This window comes from Trachypithecus francoisi, unplaced genomic scaffold, assembly GCF_009764315.1.
Source record: "Trachypithecus francoisi isolate TF-2019V2 unplaced genomic scaffold, Tfra_2.0 Lachesis_group4, whole genome shotgun sequence".
In the NCBI taxonomy this organism is placed as follows: Eukaryota; Metazoa; Chordata; class Mammalia; order Primates; family Cercopithecidae; genus Trachypithecus; species Trachypithecus francoisi.
In genome coordinates, this window is record NW_022681469.1 from 1,611,662 (window position 1) to 1,633,930 (window position 22,269).

The 22,269-nt window shown below is 51.4% G+C and overlaps 1 protein-coding gene across 2 annotated transcripts in view; it reads left to right on the forward strand.

The window, feature by feature from the left end:
• The window catches only part of PTPRN2 (protein tyrosine phosphatase receptor type N2), a 981,520-nt gene that overhangs the window by 841,125 nt on the left and 118,126 nt on the right, over positions 1–22,269 (forward strand). For both annotated transcript variants that reach the window (XM_033192278.1, XM_033192279.1), the window contains one exon: positions 4,957–5,169. In XM_033192278.1, the coding sequence (XP_033048169.1) occupies positions 4,957–5,169 (213 nt within the window). The remainder of the gene's footprint in view (positions 1–4,956; positions 5,170–22,269) is intronic.

Below are 22,269 nucleotides of genomic sequence, written 5' to 3' on the forward strand. Positions count from 1 at the left end.
GAAAAGATTTTGTAATGCAGAGAATTAATACATGATTATTTCCGCCTGACTTCTCTCATTTATTAGAATTCTGTGGCAAATTCCAAATTAAAAATAGTTCAGTTAACAGCTTTAAAAAATACTTTTAAAATATTTTAAGATACCCCTTCCCCCATTTTTTAAGTTGTATCACTTACTATGGCCTGAAAACTTTAAAATGTTGATCAGCCCTAAAGTGAGAATTATTATATTTTAGTAATACATTTTAGTAAATTTAGAATGAAATTTCCTAATAATTCTAAGAGGACTCATCCAGCAAACCAAAGAAACTTGTTACAGCAACTCATTAATGGTCTCTAAAACTGACTTCTAAGTTTTAAGAGAAAAAAAAGTATTTATAATTGAGTAATTTAAATGCAGACAAACATAGGATGAGGCTGGGACTCAAATCTGATTCCTTAGAAATGATACAAATGAAAGCATCAACAATGTTAGAAGTTTAAGATTAACTGGCACTGAGCTCCTGTGTCCCTGCGTCTTTATGGTGCAAGCATATTTGAAAACTGCACACCCGTGACTCACAAAATGAGCTGCTCCTGTTAACTGGTTACATCACACAACCTTGGAAAAGGACTAAATCTGGCTACCAGTCAACACATATTTACCATAAAGTTTTGTGTTTGTGTGGCTGTATCGGCTCTCACAATTGAGTTTGGGCATAGAATGTCCTTTTTTCTTTTAAGCGTACCACATGGACAGCTAAAAAAGTTCCGAAGGCATTTTCCCATAAATGGCTCACAAGGGCATGTGATGGAAGCCCCAGCCACCTCCACTCACGGGCAGGGTCAAAATAATTTAAATTGGTCAGGACAGTGTCTGCAGATGCTAATTTCTAAGACAGCTCCACAAATTGTCTCTGTGGTCATACATTTATTTTGAATCACAACTTTTGCAATACTGTATATTCTAAATTTGAGGAGTTGCAGGTGCAGCTGGTTGAGAGGAAGAAATATGCAATATTGTACTTCATCTTACTCTCAAGATAGATCTAACCTGGCATAAAATTAACTTAATCATTCTTGATTATTTTTTAAAATTGTAGTATTCCTGCATCTGAGAACTTAGCACTGAAGTGTGCCTATCTGTGCCTTTCCCTGACCCCAGACGCACCCCTGCAGCCTGTGTTGCCAGGCCTCCTTCTCCCTCCTCCTCCTCCTCACTTCTCTGTTCCAAACTTTCAGTCATTGAGCTGCCGCTGTACAGAAGGGGGTGTTCTGCTTTTAAAAGACGCCTGACTGTAAATGTCAAAGTCATAAATATTTAAACATCATTTTCTTTCAATTTCAAGTCAAGACTGATAAGATGCCTCTAATTAGTCTGGGCTGTCTTCGGGGTCCACCCGCCGTGGTTCAGCCTTGGGGGGTCGGCACCCATGGGGGAGAAGGCGCTGAGGACCACCAAAGCCACACCTGGGTCAAGACTGTGTCTCAAACTCACTTTTAAACTCATTTCTTTCTCCTAAAGGCCATGGCTAGCAGGAGTTTTAAGATATTTTTTAACTGCACAAAAAGGAAGGGAGTCAAGTCATTGTAAAGTTATTGGAACTCAATCACTTAAAAAAAAAATTCTTCGTTTCTTCCGGGATTCCTAAGACCTGACTTGCAGCCAACAGATTTTCCCTCCGCATCACCCTCCTGCTCAGCGCTGGGTGGGACACTTGAAACCGTCCTGGGCGTGGAGGGAAGACCCCTTTCTTCCTTTTCTTCTGCGGTGCCCGAGGGCCGGTAGGGAGGCGGGTTTCCCAGCCGGGCCCTGGGATCCAGCGAATTCTACGTCAGGCCGGTGGACCCCAGTCCGTCCCTCTGTCAGCGTTCCGCCCTCCCCTACAGTCAGACCCTCCTCACCCTCAGCCGCCGCGCTGCCCTCGGTCACAACTTCCCTACTGTCCAGGTCCCGCGGCCCCGCGCGGTCGCCCTCCCAGCCTCCCCAGGCCTCCCTCAGGCTGCAGGAGGGGCCTCCTTGTGGACCGGCCGGGGGAGGTGGGCCTGGGGCGGCTCCCACTCCTTCTCTGCTGGGACAGCGCGGGCCCAGGCAGCAGGGAACCAGGCGAGGTTGGTGGAGACAGGACTCCAGGGGACTGGGGCTCCTTCCTTCCCCTCCGGGGGCGCCTGGGACCCAGCCGGGACCCGGGAGGAGGGCCAGGAGCTCTCCGGGCAATCGTTCTCCTTGACATTTTTCTTTGACCTTTGAGTAAATCCAAGCGCGCCAAGGGAGGCCTCGAAAGCAGGCCTTGTTCCACTCCTGCGCTTGCGAGCGCGTCTAGGGTCCCGGCGACAGCAGGTGTCTGCCTCCCTGGGAACAGCCTGGGCGGGCCCCGGGTACCTCCTGCCGCCCGCAGGCCAGACCGCCTCCTCCGGCCCCCACGCGTCCCCTGCCCTCACCTGGCCTGAGTGACCGCGGGCAGCGCCTATGCCCCTTCCTTGGGGAGCCGGAGTCGGCGGCCGCCCTGCGCCTCGGGACCCCACACGCCCGCGCGCATAGCCTGGGTGCCACTGCCGGGTCCGCCACACGCCGTGGCCCCGCCGCCCCCTCAGAGCCAGGGTGGTCACCGCGCGCGTGTGGGCCTCACGGCACCGGGCAGGAATGTTCGGAAAGTCCCTGTTCCCGGGCGCAGTCGCCCACGTGATCACGCGGTGCCCTCCCGACGTCGGGGGAGAGGGGCCAGGGTCCCCTCCGCGCTGGGGCGGGTGGAGGCGCGCGGGGGCCGTCGGCCTGGCCGGGATGAGGGGTGGGAGGACGACGGGCGCCCCCTCCGCCGATCGCGCCGCTTCCTTTGTTGTTCTTGTTACGTCGGCCAAGGCGAGGCGGGACCCGCGGGAGGCGAGGGGAGAGGGGCGGCGAGGCGCCAGGCCCCCGGGAAACGCCCTCCCGCCCAGGTGTGGCCCCAGGGGACGCGGCCCCGCCGGCGAACATGGACCCTGGGGTGGGCAGGGGACCTGGCCCCTGTCCCGGCGCCGCTCGGACCTCCACGCCGCTCGGATCCGGGGTCACGGCCGCTCATCCCCGCCTGGGTCCCCCCGCGCGCTCTGGGGTCCCTCCGCCGGCCCAGGAGGGCACAGGGCGGGGCTGCCGCCCACCCAGGAGAACCAGCGCCCGCACGGGGACCGAGGAGACCCCGGCCGGGGGAGGCGGCGCGTGGCCGCGCCTTAGGTTTCCTGAACTGGCTGTGCCCAGGGAGGGGCGGGGAGGGGCGCGCAGGGGACCTTGTGGGCGGACCCCGGCAGACTCTGGGGCTGGGTCGCGCGGCTCTGGAGTGACTTCTTTCTGGAAGAGACTGTGTGGGCCGCAGGGAGGGGGCGGGGAGGGGAAGAGGCCGGGGAGGGAAGACCGGGGAGGGGGCGCGGATGGGATCTCCACGCGGAGGGCCGCCGTGCGCGGCGGCGGGACCCAGCGGCTGCTGCGGGGTCCGGACCAAGCGGAGTTCGGGCGGCTCCCCTGGCTCCCGCCCCGCCTCGCCCTCCCGGGTCCCTCCCCACTCCCCTCCCCCCACCCCGCGCCTCCTCTCCCCTCCCCCGTTTCCCCCTCCCTCTCTGCGGCTCCACCGCCTCCCGCCGCCCGCGAACCTCGCGGTCCTCCTCCGAGCCGCGCATCCAGGCAGGAAAATCCGGGCGTCTTTTCTCATTTAACCCGCGTTTCCATTAACTCAGTCCCGGCACCAGCTAATCCGCTGCACCGAAGGCAAAAGGAGGCTAATTAATGACCAGCTTTTCCAGTCAAGACTGGCGATAATTGCTTTGGTGGCCTTTATGATTACAAGATAAAAACGGGCCCGGCCTGACATAAGAGGCACTGTGTACGCTGGGAGACGGGAGGAAATGAAGAGTTGGGAGGCTGAATACGGAGCAGAAAATTACTAATAGAAGAGAGATAATGAATAGGCCGGCCAGGCATTCATGGGGAAAAATCCATTTTGTTACCACGCGAAATTAGGTGGTGGAAAGGGGTTTGCTAATTGTTCTCATCTTGTAGCAGCCGGGACCGAGGCCGGGCGTGCTCCCCCATTTACTCCCCGAGTCATTGTGCAGCGCGCGCGGTCTGCGGGGCGGCCTTCCCATTTTCCTGTGGCGTCCTTAATTGTTGCTAATATACCTTCTAATGAAGCTAATGAGGGGAGAGCCATGCAATTCTTTGCACGTGGAGACAAGTGAAATGCACGGAAAGGACTTGCTCATATTTTCACCAGCACTACCCTCTCCCTCCAGAAGCAGTGAGAATCTGAAGGGGTTTCCTCCCTGGGAAGTGAAGTTCCAAAGGCCCCTTTCAAGGAAAAATACGTAGGTGCGAGGTGTTGTGGTCTGCGCCAGGCCACTTCCGGAGAGTGGCTGGAGTCGGTGGGATTCGACCAGTGCTGCCTTTCAAGACAGGTGGATCCAATCCCCTGATCCGGGAGGGAGAATGTTCACGTGAAGATGCAGAGCCAGTCCCACGTTCCTTTGTTGCTGAAGATGTGCTGGGCTTGTGTGGCTACTTGAAGCCACAGAAGGCTCCAGGCCTGCCCACCCTCCTCCACCGCCTAGCCTGGCCTCCCCCCAGCACCCCCGACAATCACTGTGCAAGCTCTGGACAAACTGCTATGCCCGGTTAGAAGAAAGGATGGATACTTTATTTTACTGAAGGCAGCAAATTAGCTGCCAAATACTTTACATAAATTTGAGAAACAGCCACCACTGAGGGAAAAAGTGATGCCTCTGACTGTCCTCTTGAGCACGCTGCAATCTGCGAGGTGCTATTTTCAAATCACTTCTGCTTCTCCTTTGACGGGGGTTGTTCCGCTGGGCCCTCCCACTGTGGCTCCAGGGCCAGCGCAGCGTCCTGTGGGGCTGAGCTTTCCACTTTCAAGTTGCATTTGGAGACGTGTGTTTTTAGGAGGTCATGCTTTGTCAGGAGCTAACATACCCCTCTCTCCTTGTCCTGCAGAAAAGCAAACTCAAGTTCCTGCCTCCTCAGGTGGAGCAAGAAGACTCGACCAAGTTCATTGCACTCACCCTGGTCTCCCTCGCCTGCATCCTGGGCGTCCTCCTGGCCTCTGGCCTCGTCTACTGCCTACGCCATAGCTCTCAGCACAGGCTGAAAGAGAAGCTCTCCAGACTAGGGCGCGACCCGGGCGCAGATGCTACCGCGGCCTACCAGGTAAGAGGAGACTTTTTAAAAAGTGATATATTGGATTTATCTGTTGAGCAGGCAGATGATCGCATTCCTCTCTGGCCCCTCCTCCATTCCCAGCAGTTGCTCATGTATCATAGTTTGGGGTCTTTTATGATGACAATTTGGAACTTCTCATCAGCATTCGTGCAGGTACCTAGCAGCCACAGTTGTACAGCTCTGTATTCATCTGCTCTTCCTGGATAGTCTCATGTCAGCTCTGGAAGTATGTTGTTAATTAGAGGTGTGGAAAAAGTACAATCCACGAATGATGTTTGTTTTCTTAGTTTGGCCACTACTAATGGAAAGTGCCAGAGTTGTGAGATCAGTTGGTGTGTAGGTGTTTGAAGATGTCTCAAAAACCGTCGGCTTCCTTGGGGTCTTCTGTGAAAAGATCCTTTGACCTACCCAGTTGCCTCCCTGTGTTGTTGTCTGGTACAGTGGAACCTAATGCTGACCAGGGGAAAGTGACCCGTGCGTGTCCCCATGAGGGACACCTCTAGAGGCACCACAGACACCCCTGGAAATCTGAAAACCAGGGAGAATGTGAGGAAGGCAAGTTCAGACCAAGTCGGGCATTTTAAATAACCACAGAGTTTTTGAAAGTTCTATAGCACACATTTCGTATTTAGTATTGTCCTGTAATGAATATAGGCCTTCAGTTTTAACAGCATTACAAACCCAGAATACTTCCATCAGTCAAGGCAATTGATTCCTTTGCATATAAAATATCATTTAATTCCAAGAAGATATTCCCATTTGGGAAGGTAGAATGACTCCTTTAACCACTGTTTTAAAAGTTTGGTCAGTACATACGTAAGATTTCCTCATTGGACTGGATCCTTTGTTTTCTCTAGTCACATGATTACAGTGTGCAATACATCTTGTAAATAATTCATCATTTTTACAGTCGTATGTAAAGTAAATATTATTATTCCATCATCAGAGTTACATGGGTGGGCTCTCCAGCCTCTCTCCACAAAGCGCCCTCCAGCACCAAACCCTCCTGCTGCCTGAGCTCCTTGGAGCTGGCTTTTCTATACTTCGTGAGCTCTCAGGACCCTCCCCCACATAAGGAATTTACACAATCTGTATGCTTAAAAGAGACCACAAGATAGCTTTTCCTCCCATTTCAAACTTCCTGGGATTGCCATTGAATAGAGGAAGCCTCCAGTTTTCTGGAGAGGGTCACCAGCCCGGTCGGGACGATCTTTTTCTTATAAAGAAATGGCAACTTCAGATGTGTGGAGGATGGCATTTCAGTTGCAGTGTGTAGCTTTGCTTCAAAGCAAAAGGAAAATCACGTTTGAAGAAGCAGCCTGAAAAAAATGTCACATAAACTAGTAAGAATTTATCCAGAAATTCCATTGAGCAAGATCTTCAATGTGGATGCCAGGTCTTCAGGCCAAGTCTGTGTCGGTACATAAATAAATTATCACACCAGTTCTGTTCCATGCGTGAGAGACGGAAGATCATACAGGCAGAGATTTTTAGAAAGCGTGGCACCCTTTGATATACTTTGAAATTCAAATATAAAATATTGATAGAATGGAAAGGTTAGACTTGCATGCAGAAATGACTAATTTGAAAAAAAACTGCAGGTTGAAAATGCATACTTAGGACTGAGTTTGTGATAATTAACAGAAAAAAAAAGCCTTCTCAGTGACAGCTCTAATTAATAGTATCTGTAATTAAAATCATGCCCTTCCAGCAGGAAAATTGTTTGAATTTCTTGGAGTGACCTTTTTGCTGCTCCTCCTGAGGGCATGGTGGTTAAGTTGATATTGATTTTATAATGAGCTCTGGTTTGTTTAATAAGAATCTGTAATCCAGACAATAAATGAAATGTGTGCTTTTCTTCAATCCAGATTAATAAAAAGAAAAAAAAAACTTTTTTTCTTTAAAAATGTGATCTAGGAAAATTTGGAAATGAAATGAGTGTAAAGACTTTCTGGTTGGTTTAGCTTTGAAATCACTACAAAATACCCTTTAGGGAAGTACTTTGATTAAAGTGGGGGTTTGCCCCATCACAGTGGATTTTCTCCTGTTGAGAAAGTTCTAGGTGCTGAACCGTCGTGTTGTTGTGATTTGTGTTTTGGCAGAGCAGGACTCAGTAATGAGGATGGGGACTGTATGATTGTTCGCTTTGAATTTAGCTGAGTAATGTTTCAAGGACTCAGACAATTGCGGTTACAAGGAGAGGATATTTACTTTGGTAAATGAAGCAGGTATTAATTCATTAATGTTTCCATATCCCACTTGAGTTTTCTATCACAGCCATGAGTCCCCCCTGAAGTGTAAAAATCTGTTTGAAAAGTTTTTTAAAACATTGCAAACATAAAACAAATTTCAGGAAAGGTGTCTTCTGGCATTAATGTATTTATTACTGGCTCACTGAACCTGTGTACTTTGCTGATTCTCTAATCACAGTGAGGTTATGGATGAGAATTCTCATCACTGGGTTACAAGGAAAATGGAACAATTTGATCTTATGCTTTATTTTATGGGGACATGATGGAATTACTCAATTCCTTTTCTTAAAGCTTCTGAAAAATAAAAAGATGATTGTGCAAGTGAGGTTAGAAGTAAGTAACCTAGGAGCGAGAGAATGGTAGGTGGCAATAGCATAAGTTTTATTAATATCAGAATATGAAGTTACCCTTTAAACAAAAGAACTTGTGTTCTTACCTGGGGAAAGGAAGGTCAGGAGCAGAGACGTTCTGATGGGGTGGAGGAGACGGGTGTGTGGAGGTGGTATCCCGGGGGCACTGGGGACCTCAGGTTGTAGAACTCCTTCCTTCCTCCCTGGGATTCCAAAAGGTGAATCCTCGTGTCCTCCGTTAAACGGCAGCCGGGTTAGTGTCCTGGCAAGGCACTTCCAGCATGACCTGGGAGGCCCTCGTGTTGCCAGCCTCTGACAAAGCATTTGTTTGCCTCAGCCCTGATCATGCACGTACATCATGAGTGCCTGTGCAGCCCCCTCCGGCCCCCCGTGTGTGTGAGTCAGAGCCTGGGCTTGGGGCCACAGGGCCCACGTTGTGCTCCTGGGGAGTAAGAGCTTTTCTTAAAACAGGTTTGAAGCAGTAAGGAGGTTGAATTCTTAGCTTCTAATGCAAACACCTTTAAACGTGTTTACCTGTCCTTCTTCAAAATAGAGCTATTTCATGGACAGGGTCAGGATTTTAGAGCTTTCTGCGTTTACGTGAGAGTGTGATATTTTTCCTTGTCTTACCTACTGGGAAAGCAAATCTTTTTTGACAGACTCTCATATTTTTGACAAGAAGATATCAACCCCATCAGATAATCCAGCCAAGTTTAATTTGCTCAGACTGGAGCAAAAATTGGGGATATTGACTTTCAGAATAACTGAAACATATTCTGAACAGACTGCTCCCTCCAAACTTCTCCCCATTGTTTTAGTAAATGTTGATTTTTCTTCTAAATAGATAAAACATGATATATTTGGATTAATTCTACACTTCATGATCTGAAAAACCAATTTTATTGACTTTTATTCTTTTTTTTCAAATTGACATAGCCTGCCATATATGCATATGTGTGTGTGTATATATATTTATACGCACATGTACACACACACACACTAAGGATAATGTGAAGACACAGAAGAATTGTGATTTTTGGTAGCAGTATACCTTATGCATTTTTTTTTCATGTAGGTGTCCTATTTCTATGGAAGGTGATTGGGTAAAAATTGTGCCAAAAATAAGTCGTTAGATGATTAGAAGACATTCTCCTCCTTTTCTCTCTGAGTCTCTTTGAATGTTGCATCCATTTCCTTGAGGCTTTGATCATCTTCGAGCAGCAAGTTTAGTATTCTGCCAGCCCACTCTCCCTTCCCCGACATGAGGGCAGAGACTCCTGCAGAATTTTCAGCAAGTTCTCTTTTGATGGTTTATTTCACAATACCCAGCAGGTTTCCTTGTGTACTTGGAGGCCTTTGGAACCAAACTCAGAGGAAAGCATGCATCTGGGCCACGGGGACCTCCTGTAAACAGAGCGGCTAAGTGCACATCTCAGTTGCTGCTGCTGCTGCCATTAGCAAGTGATTACGAATGCAATGACAGGGTGGCGGCAATTGCAGCAAAATGAGGGTGCTCAGTTGACTGGGGCTGGTGTGTCTGCAAGTCCTAAATGCACCCTGACTTCTTACCCCCGGTGCAGAAAGCTGAGTTCTGACAAAGAGCACAGGTCACGCCTTGGCTCATTCTCTGGGGCTTTAAGAGACCCTTCTTTCTCTAGGCGAGTTTGATCTTCAGACATTGGTGTAATCACGAGTAATAGAAGTAGGATGTTCACAATTAAATTGGACAACAGTTACTTTTCCTGAGGTTTACTTGACCCCACCACAAGTTTTTAACAAGGCCTTTTCAATAGCTCTGTATCTTAGAATGGCTTTCCTCACTATATACTTAAATTTCCAGGTCAAAATAATGTATTTTTTTGCAAATATCAAATAAGCAAAACCTATGCTGCTTCAGAAGTGAAGGGCACCCTGTGAAAACTGTGCCAAATATTTTGTAATTATAAAAATGCAACATTACAGAACATTATGAAATAATTATTATTAGAGAACATTTTATTATAACAGTCAAGTCTGAGAATGGAAACTTTTCTAATTTTATAACACCTTTGCAAATGTAGCTGATAGTACAGATGTCTACAGGTAGAATACTCTTGAAACTTTGGAGACATGGATTCAGTTTTGCAGATTGTCCTGGAATAGACTCCAGGCCCCTGGAGGATGAGGCCCTGCCACCGTCCTCCCATGCTCCATGGCGCCCAGAACGTCCCTGGCCTAACTAGGAATCAGCAAATGCTAAATGGTTGTCACACTGGTGCCAAATCCCATGGTTCCTGATGTGAAGGAAATCTAAAGGAAACCTGCAGAATTTTGCCAAGATGATGAGGGTAAAGGACACGTGTTGTCCCCAATGTGGGAAGAACCTGTTTTTGTTTGCCTGTATGTTCAGTATCAGATCATCAGTGTGTGGGGTCAACCAGCTTGGTTTCTGTAGGCTCCATGGAATCATCTAGATACCTTTTCACCATGAGTCTGAACGTTTTTCTGGAAGGTGCCCATTTGAAGTGCATTTTTCTCATAAATCTGAAGCGTTCACGGATGCAGTTTCCAAAAGCAGTATCTATCCTGCTGTTTTGCCCAAAATGCTTCCTCAAATACAGCTCCTGAGAGATAGAGCTCAATCTTCAGAGAACAATGCAGTCTCTGGAAAGGTGGCCAGAGAAACCTCTACACATAAAACAGAAGCATGTGGCTCATTGGGACACAGCAAGCCACTCCCTCCATCAGGCAGTAGTCATTAGATCAGACTTAATTAAAAATCACAGAGACCACTCAGTGAGATATTTGGAAAAAAAAAAAAATTGGAAAGTCTAAGACATGAGCATTTGGAGGGCTGAATTCTGTGGCTTCTTTTTGGCACGAGGCTATTCCTGTGTTTGCTTTGACCTTGGCACCTTTCCAGACCTGGGTGTTCCTTGAATAACTGCTTTCTAAGGAAGACACCTCCTGCTGCACACAAGGAGAGGCGAGGGAAAGGAGGTGGGGGCTGCAGGCTTCTCCCAGGCGTGCTCACCCTGCACTCCAGCAGCCAAGGAAGAGGGCTGGGCCCCGGGAGGAGGACGGGTGCTCGCACAGCACCAGGGGAGGGGTGGTGTGCATGGTGTCTGTGGAGCGGGTGCTGCTCCCCTTAGGCCCATGCTGTGTTCCAGTCTGCCTCACCCATTTCACTGCCAGAACCGGAGAATTCTTCCTTCTCGCCAAAGCCAGTGTTGCTCCTGGGGTGACCCCTGCATGCACAGCAGGTCCTTCTGAGCCCCTGTTCCTTGGCACCCCCATCCTCCGCATCAGTCACCCACCCTGTGGAAAGGGACCCAGGACACCTTCCCCAGGCATCTTCTTATCTCCCAACCCTGTTTTACCAGGGGGCAAAGTCAGCAGCAGATAAACTGAGAGGCGCCTCAGCCCACAGAACTGGTGGCAGAGCTGCACTGGGCAGTCCCGGGCTGTGCTGTCCCCACTGCAGGGTGTTGAAGGGCTAGCCCGGGCTTCTCCGCCCTGCAGGTCTAGACAGCTCCTCCACCATCTTTCCTCTGTAGTGTGAGGCACTGTGGGAGATTTGGGAAATGGTGACATCCTTTCTTTTCTCGGTTGATGATTTCTTGGAGATGAGGAGTGTGCAATGAAACAGTGAACCGGCGGTAAACAGCATTAGTCCACACGTCGCTAGGAGGTGATTCGTGTGAAACGGAAATCAAATCCTTGGAGATGACAGAGAAGGGGCTGAGCCAGGTGGTGGGTGGAGCTCTTGGTGGCTGGTGGGAGATGGAGGCGTGGCTGGGGCAGATGCTAGGGCCATCCGTAGGGTAGGGACAGACCCAAGAGTTGGGCATTTGCAGGGCTGCGAGGAGGAACGGGGCTGGAGGGGAGAGGTCCTCCCAGTTGGGCCAAGAGTTTAGACAGGGAGCAGGGGCATCGGGGAAGGGATTCGGCGGCAGGTTGCAAGCAGGCCCAGAGAGGTCAGCTCTTTGAGTTCGTGACAAGGACAAACCCTGCAGTCTGTGGCGCTCCAAGGGACAGTCCGTGGCTCAGTGTGGCTGAGTGACCCCAGGTGGACCACAAGAGGCACATTCCGCCTGCTTTCATCCCCATCTGTTTCTTCCTTCTCATCTTATTCCCCTCTTGCCACACTTTCCATCATTTGAACTCTCTTTCTCCTCTAATGGTGAAACTCATGGAAGAAAGGCGCCATCGCCCTTCCATTCCCTGGGGTGCAAGGCCCAGGCTTGGGCTCAGCCCCTCCCTCCCAAAGCCTGCCTTCCTCATCTGGGAACTGAGGCCTCCTTTTGGGTCACCATGTGGAGAGGGCAGCCCTGTGGGTGCAGGCGCCATGCCAGCTCTGAAGCACTGCCCGAGGGTGACTTGCCTGCAGCGACTGCTGGTGCTCACGGAGCTGGGATGGGTGTTGGATTCCTGCCTGCTCCTCCCGTTTCCAGGCTACCCGTTTCCGCACACATCCTCCTCGGCATGAGCTGCTCCCCTCCCTTAGACCTGATTAGAGAGGCGGGGCACATTTTCTGAACTAAAACTGAGGACATGGCGTCTGCAAAGCATGCACTTCCAGAGAAAACAGGAGCAAAGCCTGAACCCTGTGCTGTTCTGCGGAATTCAGACACTTGATGGAAGGTGTTTGGAGAAGGTGCCTGGGCGAGTGAACACCTGGGTGAGCCCGTGTGGTCCAGGGCCCTGCGGGGTAAGGCCAGGCCTGGGTGCAGGTGCAGCCTTGGGCATCTGTGCTCTGAACACCTCTTCACCCAGCCCAAGGGGCTTCAGAGCTCACATCGAGGTGAGGGCTCGGCGGGAGGGAAGCCCTGGTCAGGTGGGCGCAGCTCAGCTGGAAGCCTGCTGTCCATGGCGGGAGGCAGGCTCTCTGAAGGACACGAGCCTCTATGAAATAAAGTGGGTGTTGGGAGGAGACACTTGAGGGAGTAAAGGGAAGTGTAAAATGTGGATTAAACTGGGATTTCAAAAGAAACGGTAGGTGGTGGGGAGGAGATTCCAGCAGGCGGGTACCAGGAGGTAGGAGTGGGTGCAAGCAAGAGGCAGGTTCCACCCAAGGGGCACTGGGCCCACAGTGTGGCTGTGCTTGAGGGCTGGGTCTCCCCACTCCCTGCCTGTAGCCTCTTCTCTCCCGGCTCCCTGTGGGGCCACCGTCCCTCGGGAGGAGGGCATCATTGTTGGCAAGGAGAAGAGGCTTCGGTTGACTCCTGGAGCCTCCCCCGACCAGAGCTGTGCAGCACCCCCAACCCCTGCCACCGGCCAGCAAGTAGAGCTCAGTGTGGGAGGAGATGCCCGGCAGGGCCAAAATCTCCTTCAGGTGACAGCCTCTTGCACATGACAGGGTGGGACCCCACAGGCGTGCACAGAGGTACCTGCATGGGGCCTCACCTTGGGGCTGAGGGACAGAGGTACCTGCGCGGGGCCCCACTTTGGGGCTGAGGGTCCTCAGGCCGTTGCTGTAAAGCAGATCTTCTCAGCCTCTGCCTTGATGGGCACAAGAGAATGCGCCTCTGTGGTGAATGGCATTATCTGCAGTGAAATGCATTAGCCTGTCAAAAATGGCAAAGCCCAGCTCTTAACACAACATGCACACCAGCATAAAAGGAGGCAAGACGCTGCGCGGGGTGGTGGGATAAGGAATGATGGCTGGAGCTGCCACGGCATGCAGGAGCTGGGTGTTACAAGAGGAGAAAGCTTTGGGAAAAGCAATTGCACGTCAAACCGAGGAGGACCCGGCAGATGAAAGTCATTTCTAAATGTCAAACGAGGATCACTTCAAGGACATGAATAAGGAAGGCTGATCCGCTGGCCGCCTCCAGCAGGAGTCCCCCCACCCTTGCCTCCTGGGGAGGCCTCCGCAGGACACGTCCCTTGTCACCTGACTGTCTCTTCTCTGCCAGGCCCAAGGCCCCTTAGGCCCGGCGCTCTCCGTGGCTCTTGGCTCTGTGAGCCCCGCCTCCTCCTTCCCTCCCATGCTGTGTTGGGGGCTCGTTTTGCCGCGGCTGACACGTGGGGGTCCCCAGGGCTGTGAGTGGTGTTGGCCCGAGGGTCACCCTTAAGGATTGGACACCTTGGGTCTGGGTGCAGGTGCAGCCTCAGGCATCTGTGCTCTGAACACCTCTTCACCCAGCCCCAGGGCTCACATTGAGGTGAGGGCTCGGCAGGAGGGAAGCCCTGGTCAGGTGGGCCCAGCTCAGCTGGAACCCTGCTGTCCATGGCGGGACATTCCAGCCTTGGAACCTCTGGATAGCTGAACTTAGAGTTGACCCAGAAAGCGTTTTCTCAGAAAGCTTATTGCTTCTAAGGGTAGAATCCCATTTTCTGGAACAACAGGAACAGCAGAGAACTTGATCTTACATCAAGAGTCGGCCCAGTCCGCGTTTGTGAAGGTCTCCCCAGTGTGAACCCAGAAACAGACATCACTGTGCCCCTAGGGGAGCCCTGGATTCCGGGCGGGACAGTCACGAGGCTCAGAGAACACAGGGAGCCCTGGATGGGGCTCAGAGAACATGAGGCTGGAACGTTGGGGAGGAAGAAAAACGCACCAGCAGAGGGGCCTCTGTGGGGTGGGAGAGGAGCATGGAAGGGACTTAGCTCAGAGACAGAGGGGCCCAGATGCACAAGGGAAGTGGAGGGACTTCCAGGGGCAGACAGCGGCTCCTCTCCCAATCTTTTGTTTCTGTGTGGACACGAGGCGGGCAGTCAGGCTTTTCTGCAGGTGTCTGAACAGCGGCTTTTCCTGTGCCATGGAGGCCGCAGAAGAGTTCTCCCTTCTTCATCCAGCCAGCTGTTCTGAAACTGTTGCTCAAAATGTAACATCTCTATGGCTTTTCTGCTTTGGGAGAATTACTGATGGTTAAGAATGGAATCTTGGGACTGGCACGGGGTCTCACCTGTCATCCCAGCACTTTGGGAGGCCGAAGCTGGCAGATCACCTGAGGTCAGGAATTTGAGACCAGCCTGGCCAACATGGCGAAACCCCGTCTCTACTAAAAATAAAAAAATTAGCCAGGCGTGGTGGCATGCACCTATCATCCCAGCTACTCGGGAGGCTGAGGCAGGAGATTTGCTTGAACATGGGAGGCAGATGTGTCAGTGAGCCAAAATCAAAACTTCATCTCAAAACAAAAAAGGACGGAACCTGAGTGTGTTATTTCTCTATTAGCAAGTACAAGAGACCCACTAGAAAGTTGGCAGGTGTGAACCAACACCCTTTCAAGATTTTTTCATGTATAGGATAATAATGCAGCCAGCAGAATGGAGTGTCTGGGTACGTGCTGGTGTGTGTCTCCAGGTGCAGTGACTTGAAGAACAGACGGGGGGAGATTCGCAGATGATTACATTAGCCAGTAACGCTATATGTTTTAAAATACATAATTCTGTACAGAGTTTGTGGAATGTGGATTCAATATACAGGTTTAAACTTGGATTGATCTGATGCCATTTAATAGCAAATCAATTAAAAGAGTTTACAAGTGATAAGTGCTGGGACTATCTAACGTTGATGTGTAACTGGACTGAGTGCCTCTGAGGAGAGCAGAAGCTGGATCTGCCCTCTGGATAGGCATTTGCTCGCTTTCAGTTTTTTTGGTGAAGATGACGATGCGGGAGAGTGAACAATAATGGAATCTTCCTGGAATCGCCTTTCCTGACCTGGAGTCACCTTTCCTGGCCTGTAAAACGCACCCTGAAACCAGAAATCGGATGTTCCTGAGTGGGAGGAAATAAAATGCAGATTTTTTTGCAAAACAAAATACTAAATTGGATGGAAGCTGGAGCTGGTGTGTGAGTTTCAGAATTATTTCTGTCCCCACCCCAGGGGTTTCTTATTCTCTACCAGATTCAAGGAGAACAAATATATGAATTGTTAAGTGAGCCCCAAACATGAAGCTGAAATGTGAAGGGGAAAAGTCTAGAAAACGTGTCTGATTCTTCTGAGGGTGGTTTGCCAGGTGCCCCTTCCTCCCTCTGAGCATGCGTCTGTCTTGCTCAGGCCTTCCCATTCCCAGTGGGCCCCTCGCTTCTCCAGGTGGATTTTTCCAGGCACATCTTGAGATTTCAAATCAACCCCAAGTGAGGAAGCAGAGCTGACACCCCACGTGCGACCCATGGCCCCTGTCCCCCAGTCAGCGGTGTCCTCGGACCGGCTGCTCCCAGCACCCCCTGCAAAGTTCACTCCCCAAAAACCCTCACACTCCCTTCACAACTTGCTCACAGGTTTTCCTCCAGGGCTGCTGCCCCACCTGTCCCCTTCTTGGGGTAGAGCATAGACTTTTAGAAACTCCCCGTACAGACCTCAGGGCTCGGAGCCCTTAGGTCAGAGCTGAGACATCTGAGACTGGGACCCCCAGCAGGCCTCCAGGACCCGGCCTTCGGGGGTCTGGTAGGAGGAAACTCTTCAGGGTGTCCTTCAGGCCTTGTGCAGTTAGGGTGTCGCTCAGATCAGTTTTAGGTGGAATAATTGGGCCCCAGAACGACGTGCAATTCTGAAAATGGAGAAGCAGCTGCTCCACCCCCAGCCCGCAGGCCCCTGCCCTTTGGCTTAATTAAGCTGTGGCCACCGAATGGAAGGATGTGAATACCTTTTGTGTCCCTGGGCTGGGCTCCTCTGCTTCTAAGCCTTTGTTTGCCTGGCTCCCTCCCTTGCACCGCCCCCCCCCCACTCCACTTTATCCCTGCAGACCCTCCCATCTGTCAAGCCCTGTGCAGACCCCAGTCCCCTGAGCTTCCCTCTCAGCCCGGGGTGGCCAGTCCCTTCCCGAACACCAGGGCCCTATTCATCCCTACCTCCCCTTTATCCTTTCTGCCGCCTCTGCGGTGACGTCTCGTCACCATCCCTCCTGTGTAGGGTGACTCCCTCATTGTGTTGGACCGAGGCAGGCCTGGGTGCACAGCGGGGCTTGTTCCCCACACCAGGCCAGCCCGCGTGGGGACAGCCTTGGCTCCCCAAAGGCCAGGTTGGTACAATAGACCCACAGCATGCACCGGGGACCTTTAGGTGCTCGATAAGAATGAACGATAAATTGAACTAAGATTTTGATGTGGTAAGAGCAGGTCTGTGGGTGGGGGGCAGGGGGTCATCTAAACTCTCTTGAAAACCATCCCGTGTCATTCTCGGGTCCAGAGTCCTGCCCGCCCGTGGGAAGTCCTCCCGACATGCTGCGTGCTGAAGATGCGCTGCGGGCTGGAGATGCAGGCGATGACAGGGATGGCACATGACAATCAGTCCTTATTCAGAGCAAAAAGAAAATTTGCAAGGTGCAAAAGTTTATTGTAAAAAACAGCTGCCCGTTCTCTACTTCCACGTCAGGCCTGGGCTGCTGTGAAGGCAGATGACTTGCTTCTTACTGACTGGCTATTTTAAATTGTCTGACTATGAAACTGAAAAGCAAGGTTCAGCCTGTGGGGCCTCTCAAGGCTGGCTTTGCCCACAGAGGTCGCGTTGGATCTGTGAACTTTAAAGGCACCACTGACTTTTTTGGAAGCCCTTAGAACTTAATTGTCCAGTGAGTCATGCTCTGTGGGAGCCGGGAAGGGAGGGATTCGTGTCCCAGGTTGGATTTGTCTCACCAACCGCAGTCTGGCTGGAGGGGCTTTGCTGCGGTGACCGGGGTCTCCTGTGACAATGGGAAGGGTTGCAGGCATCATGGGTTAAATGTGCTCCCTCTCACATCTAAGATGCCACCTTTATGGAAGCATTAAAGACCGTCACAGAAGGCCGTCTTAGACGTGGGCTATTCCGGAAAGAAGATGCTCATTAAAATTCTGTGTGTCCTTTCAGTGTCTTTATTTTCACAACTGTTTCCTGGTTTCAATCTGACGTTATCAGGAGCAGAGTAAATGAAGAAAATGAGTGTCTTTAGTCTTAGGGCAGAGGCAGACCCTAAGAAAAAGGGAGGCAGGAGGTCGCGTTTCAGCACGTCATTCGTCACTCTCGGATGCAGCTGACCGTGGGTCCCGCGAGCCCGCACACGCCTTCTGTGCTTCCCGTGGAGTGATCGCGTCTTCCAGCCACCCACCAGGGGCTTCAGGAGGTTCACACACAGCCCTCGCTTCCCCAGATCGGGAAACCACAGCTGCCGGCCCCAGGGGCTCGATGCAGCTCCTCCAGCCGTGCCCCTGGCTGCTCCCTGGTGTGGGACACTCGGCCCCTGAGCGAGTCATGACCTGGAGGCCAGGGCTGCTGACTGGTGTGTAGGGGCTCAGTGAGGGCCCCTCTGGACCACATAGATGCTGTGGGTACAGAACGCAGACAGAAGGACCTCTGCTCCCGAGTGTGGGAGGCAGGGGTCTGGACGTGAAACTAACTAGGAGACATCACACACCTGGATGTCCAGAGCCTGGCCACGAGCTTGTGTGGGGACTCAAGAAAGGGCTGGTGCTCTGGGCGCCGCAGGGATGGGGGCTGAGCGAGGGGAGAGGCCGCTGTTTTCCTACTGATCTCAGGCTGTTCCAAGACTGTTCCACATTTAGAAGAGTGTTGAAAATTATTTTTCACTTACATGAAACATGTCTATATCTTTAATTTTTGTTTTGAGAAAACATCTTGCGAAATGGGAAAAACTCACTCCATATTGCTTGGCCAACATCGCTCATCGTGGGCTGACTCGGCTCGTGTGCCCGTGCGGTGGATCCCCTTCCTGCGGGAGCTGTGCTTACACCCCCGACCAGTGTCGTGTGTCAGGAGCAGGGAGCGGCAGGAGCCAGGTCTCTTGGCAGAGCCTGCAGAGCTCTGTGACCCTGGCTTGGGCTCTGCTGTCAGGGGCGTCCTCCCCTTGGGGGAGGTGTGTGTGCAAACACGTGTGTGTGTGTTGTTCTCGGTCCAAGAGAAAAAGTTACCTGGGCACCAAGGAGAAGCCGCTGGAAGCGGTGGGACTGCGTCACCAGAGCAGGGTTGGCCACGTGGGCCATGAGCCGAGGACGCAGGGACAAGTGCTGCCCTGGCTTAGATCATGGACAGGCTCAGCTGCCCGGGCCCTGACTCAGTGGGAGAAGGGAGGCTCCCCTGGCGTTCAGAGGCGGCCATGGGCCGTTTCCTCTCCAGAAGCGAGCATGGCCCTGTGTCCCCTGAGTTCTCAGAGGGATGCCCCAAATGCGCCCAGAACCCAGAGCATCCTGTAGCAGTGCCGATTGTGGGAGTGTTTGTGTAAAGTCGCTTTCCTGAACGAAATCACTGGTTACTGCCCCTCTGCTCCCAGCTGGCCTTGCTGGCCTAGAATGTGACACGGTTCCTTCTGAGGCCCTCTGAGTTTTATGATGAAATAAAATCAAGTAAAACTGTGTCATGATCAGGGAGAGGGGATTATACAAGAAACCTTTTTTCTTTTTTTCCCACTATGACACATGACCCTGTTTAACAATCTGGAATATTTTTCCCCGGCCTTTTCCCCACACATGCTGTCTAAACATTTCACCTTCCTGTTTAGATTTCCTGTCATCATGTGCCCTGCAGCCACCGTGTCAAACTGACAGAGCGCAGGCTTTTTCCTTAACCGTTTTGCATTCGAGCCACCTGTGGGTGCACCGGGCCCCGTGGCTTCTGCTGTGTGTGGGATTCTGCGTCGCCCTCTGAGCTGAAGGCCAGGGCCCTCCGCAAAGAGGGCCGGTTCCCGTTTACCATGTTCTATTGGTGCCGTGTCCAGTCTGGAGAGTGGCCTTTATTCCTCCCCAGCAGAGCCCAGTGAACCCACCTTTTCCTGCCCAGTTTTGTACATTTAATTCCTTAGTGTTGTCCTGTTACTAGTGATTACACTCTCAAAATAACCCTGCACACTCGGGCAGCACGGCTCCGTTCATATGGCTCCCAGAAAGGTGCAGAGAGGTTTTCCTGAAGCCTTTGTTGTCTTGTTCTTCTTTTGGCAGAATTCGAGAATGACAGGTCTCTTCTCTGAGTGATTTCCCCTCTGTAATTTTCCCCATCAGATGCTGAGTTAAGAGATGAGACATTTGTCTTGTGATGTGTATGGATGAATTTCTGCCCCCAGAATCCTCTTCAGCTTATTTTGCACATTGTGTTATAAAGAAGTATAAGATACTTTGAGGACTCTGCGGACATGCCCAGGGCCCCGGCTCAGGCACAGCAGAGAAGCAGGCAGCTCTGCGGCGAGCGAAGACTGTGGTGTCCGAACGTGCTATGCTGACCCTGGCCTCCTCTGTTTGTGTGCTCACACCTGGGGAGCTCCTCGGAGCACGGGAAGACTTCGGGGTGGGGGCTCTGGGTGCAGCACTGTCCTGCGGGGACGGTCCCACGTGGCTCTGCCCAGGGCAGGGTGCTGGTGTGGGTGCTTGTGGTGCCACTGGGCTCACACTCACAGTTCCAGTTGGCTCTGGATGTGTTGGAGGCAGCACTGAGCTGCAAAAAGATCAATTTTTCACATTTTCCTGATGGAGACTTTTTGTGCCTGGGTGCAGACGTGCTGGGTTTACCGTTCCTGACAAACACTGCCCCATGGGGAGGGCGTTGGGTCGTGAGGCACAAGCATCACATTGAGTTTTGCAGTGGAGCGTTTCCATTTAGGGCAGTGGTGGAAGACGCCGCGCTCTTCTTTAAAGATGCCCAGTTACTGTAGTTTCACCTGAGAGGGAGGAGGGAGGGAGGGGGTCTCATCGGCCGGACAGAGTGGCTAGAGGGTCGTCTGGTGGGGACAGCCCTGGGGGTCTGGCCTTCTTGGTATTGTGTCCTGGAAGGAGGCCCTGCCAGAGGCCTCCAGCTCCCCTGAGGCTGTGTGGCTTCTCTGTGCCAAATGTAGATGCGGACGCTGGCAGGGGGATGCCCACACCCATGTGGGATCAGTGCCACATGGGCTGAGTGTGTAAACCAGGCTGTGTACTCACTGCACCCACCAGAGATCAGTGTCACACGGGCCGAGTGTGCAAGCCGGGCTCATACGCATCACACACACCTGAGATCAGTGCTGCACAGGCCAAGTGTGCAAGCCGGGCTCATACGCATCACACAAACCTGAGATCAGTACCACACGGGCCGAATGTGTAAACCGGGCTGTGTACTCATTGCACCCACCAGAGATCAGTGCCACACGGGCCGAGTGTGCAAGCCGGGCTCATGCACATCACACACACCAGAGATCAGTGCCACACGGGCCGAGTGTGCAAGCCGGGCTCGTACTCTGTGCTCCACACACATCCACCCTCAGAGTCCTCCCAAAAACTCTGTGGAGCTGCTCTGCCTTCATCCTCATTTCACAGATTAAAAACACACATGCAGCTTTCAGTAACCTGTCCAGTGGCACACAGCCACGAGTGATCTAGACCCAGAGTCCTGGTCCTCAGCTCTGTCTTGGCTTGCTTGCTTTACCAATGATGATTTCTACTATGGGATTTTTTTTCTAACACACTAGTGGCTCTGGAATACTTTCTTCTCAAAAATAGAGGCACATTATAATCATTGATATTTACTGTGGAGATGACCTGCAAAACTGCGCCCTTTTTCCATTATTGCAAATGCATCCTTCTCACTGGAAACTTGACAGCTATCCTTAATAATTTTCTTAATAACTTTCTCAACACCTAAGCGGGGCCAGACAGCTAAAAAGCTACAGAGCAGCTATACTGAGACTACAGAGCTTTCTGGAAAGATGTGAGCTCCATCTCCAGGGACAGACATTCTAAAAATGCAAAGCAGCATGGCACAAAAATAAATGACTTCCCCTTTGCTCCCTAGGAATTTATTTTTTTCCTTTTATTTTATTATACTTTAAGTTCTAGGGTACGTTGCACAACGTGCAGGTTTGTTACATAGGTATACATGTGCCATGTTGGTTTGCTGTACCTATTATAACTCGTCATTTATATTAGGTATTTCTCCTAAGGCTATCCTTCTCCCAGCCCCCCAGCCCCTGACAGGCCCTGGTGTGTGGTGGTCCCCGCCCTGTGTCCAAGTGTTCCCATTGTTCAATTCCCACCTGTGAGTGAGAACATGCGGTGTTTGGTTTTCTGTCCTTGTGTTAGTTTGCTGAGAATCATGGTTTCCAGCTTCATCCATGTCCCTACAAAGGACATGAACTCATCCTTTTTTATGGCTGCATAGTATTCCATGGTGTATATGTGCCACATTTTCTTAATCCAGTCTATCATTGATGGACATTTGGGTTGGTTCCAAGTCTTTACTATTGTGGATAGTGCCACAATAAACATACGTGTGCATGTGTCTTTATAGTAGCATGATTTATAATCCTTCTTTTTTTAGTTCACATAGACATTGTTGTTTCTTTGCTGCTAAAGTGTATGAATTAAGAAAAGAAAACAGGCTTCATCCACATCCTGGTGGGAGTGGCCCCATGGGTGCCTTCAGGGCCAGGTAGGCCCACGCCCAGCCCTCAGTGGGATGGAGCCTCTGTCCAGCTCCTCACCGAGCAGGGAGGGAATTCACTGGTGCCGCCGACCTCATGGCTAAATCTACAATCAAAAGAGTTAGGTGGTTACATCAACCTTTCTACTTTGTTCATAATTAATTACCTGTTGGTTATTGA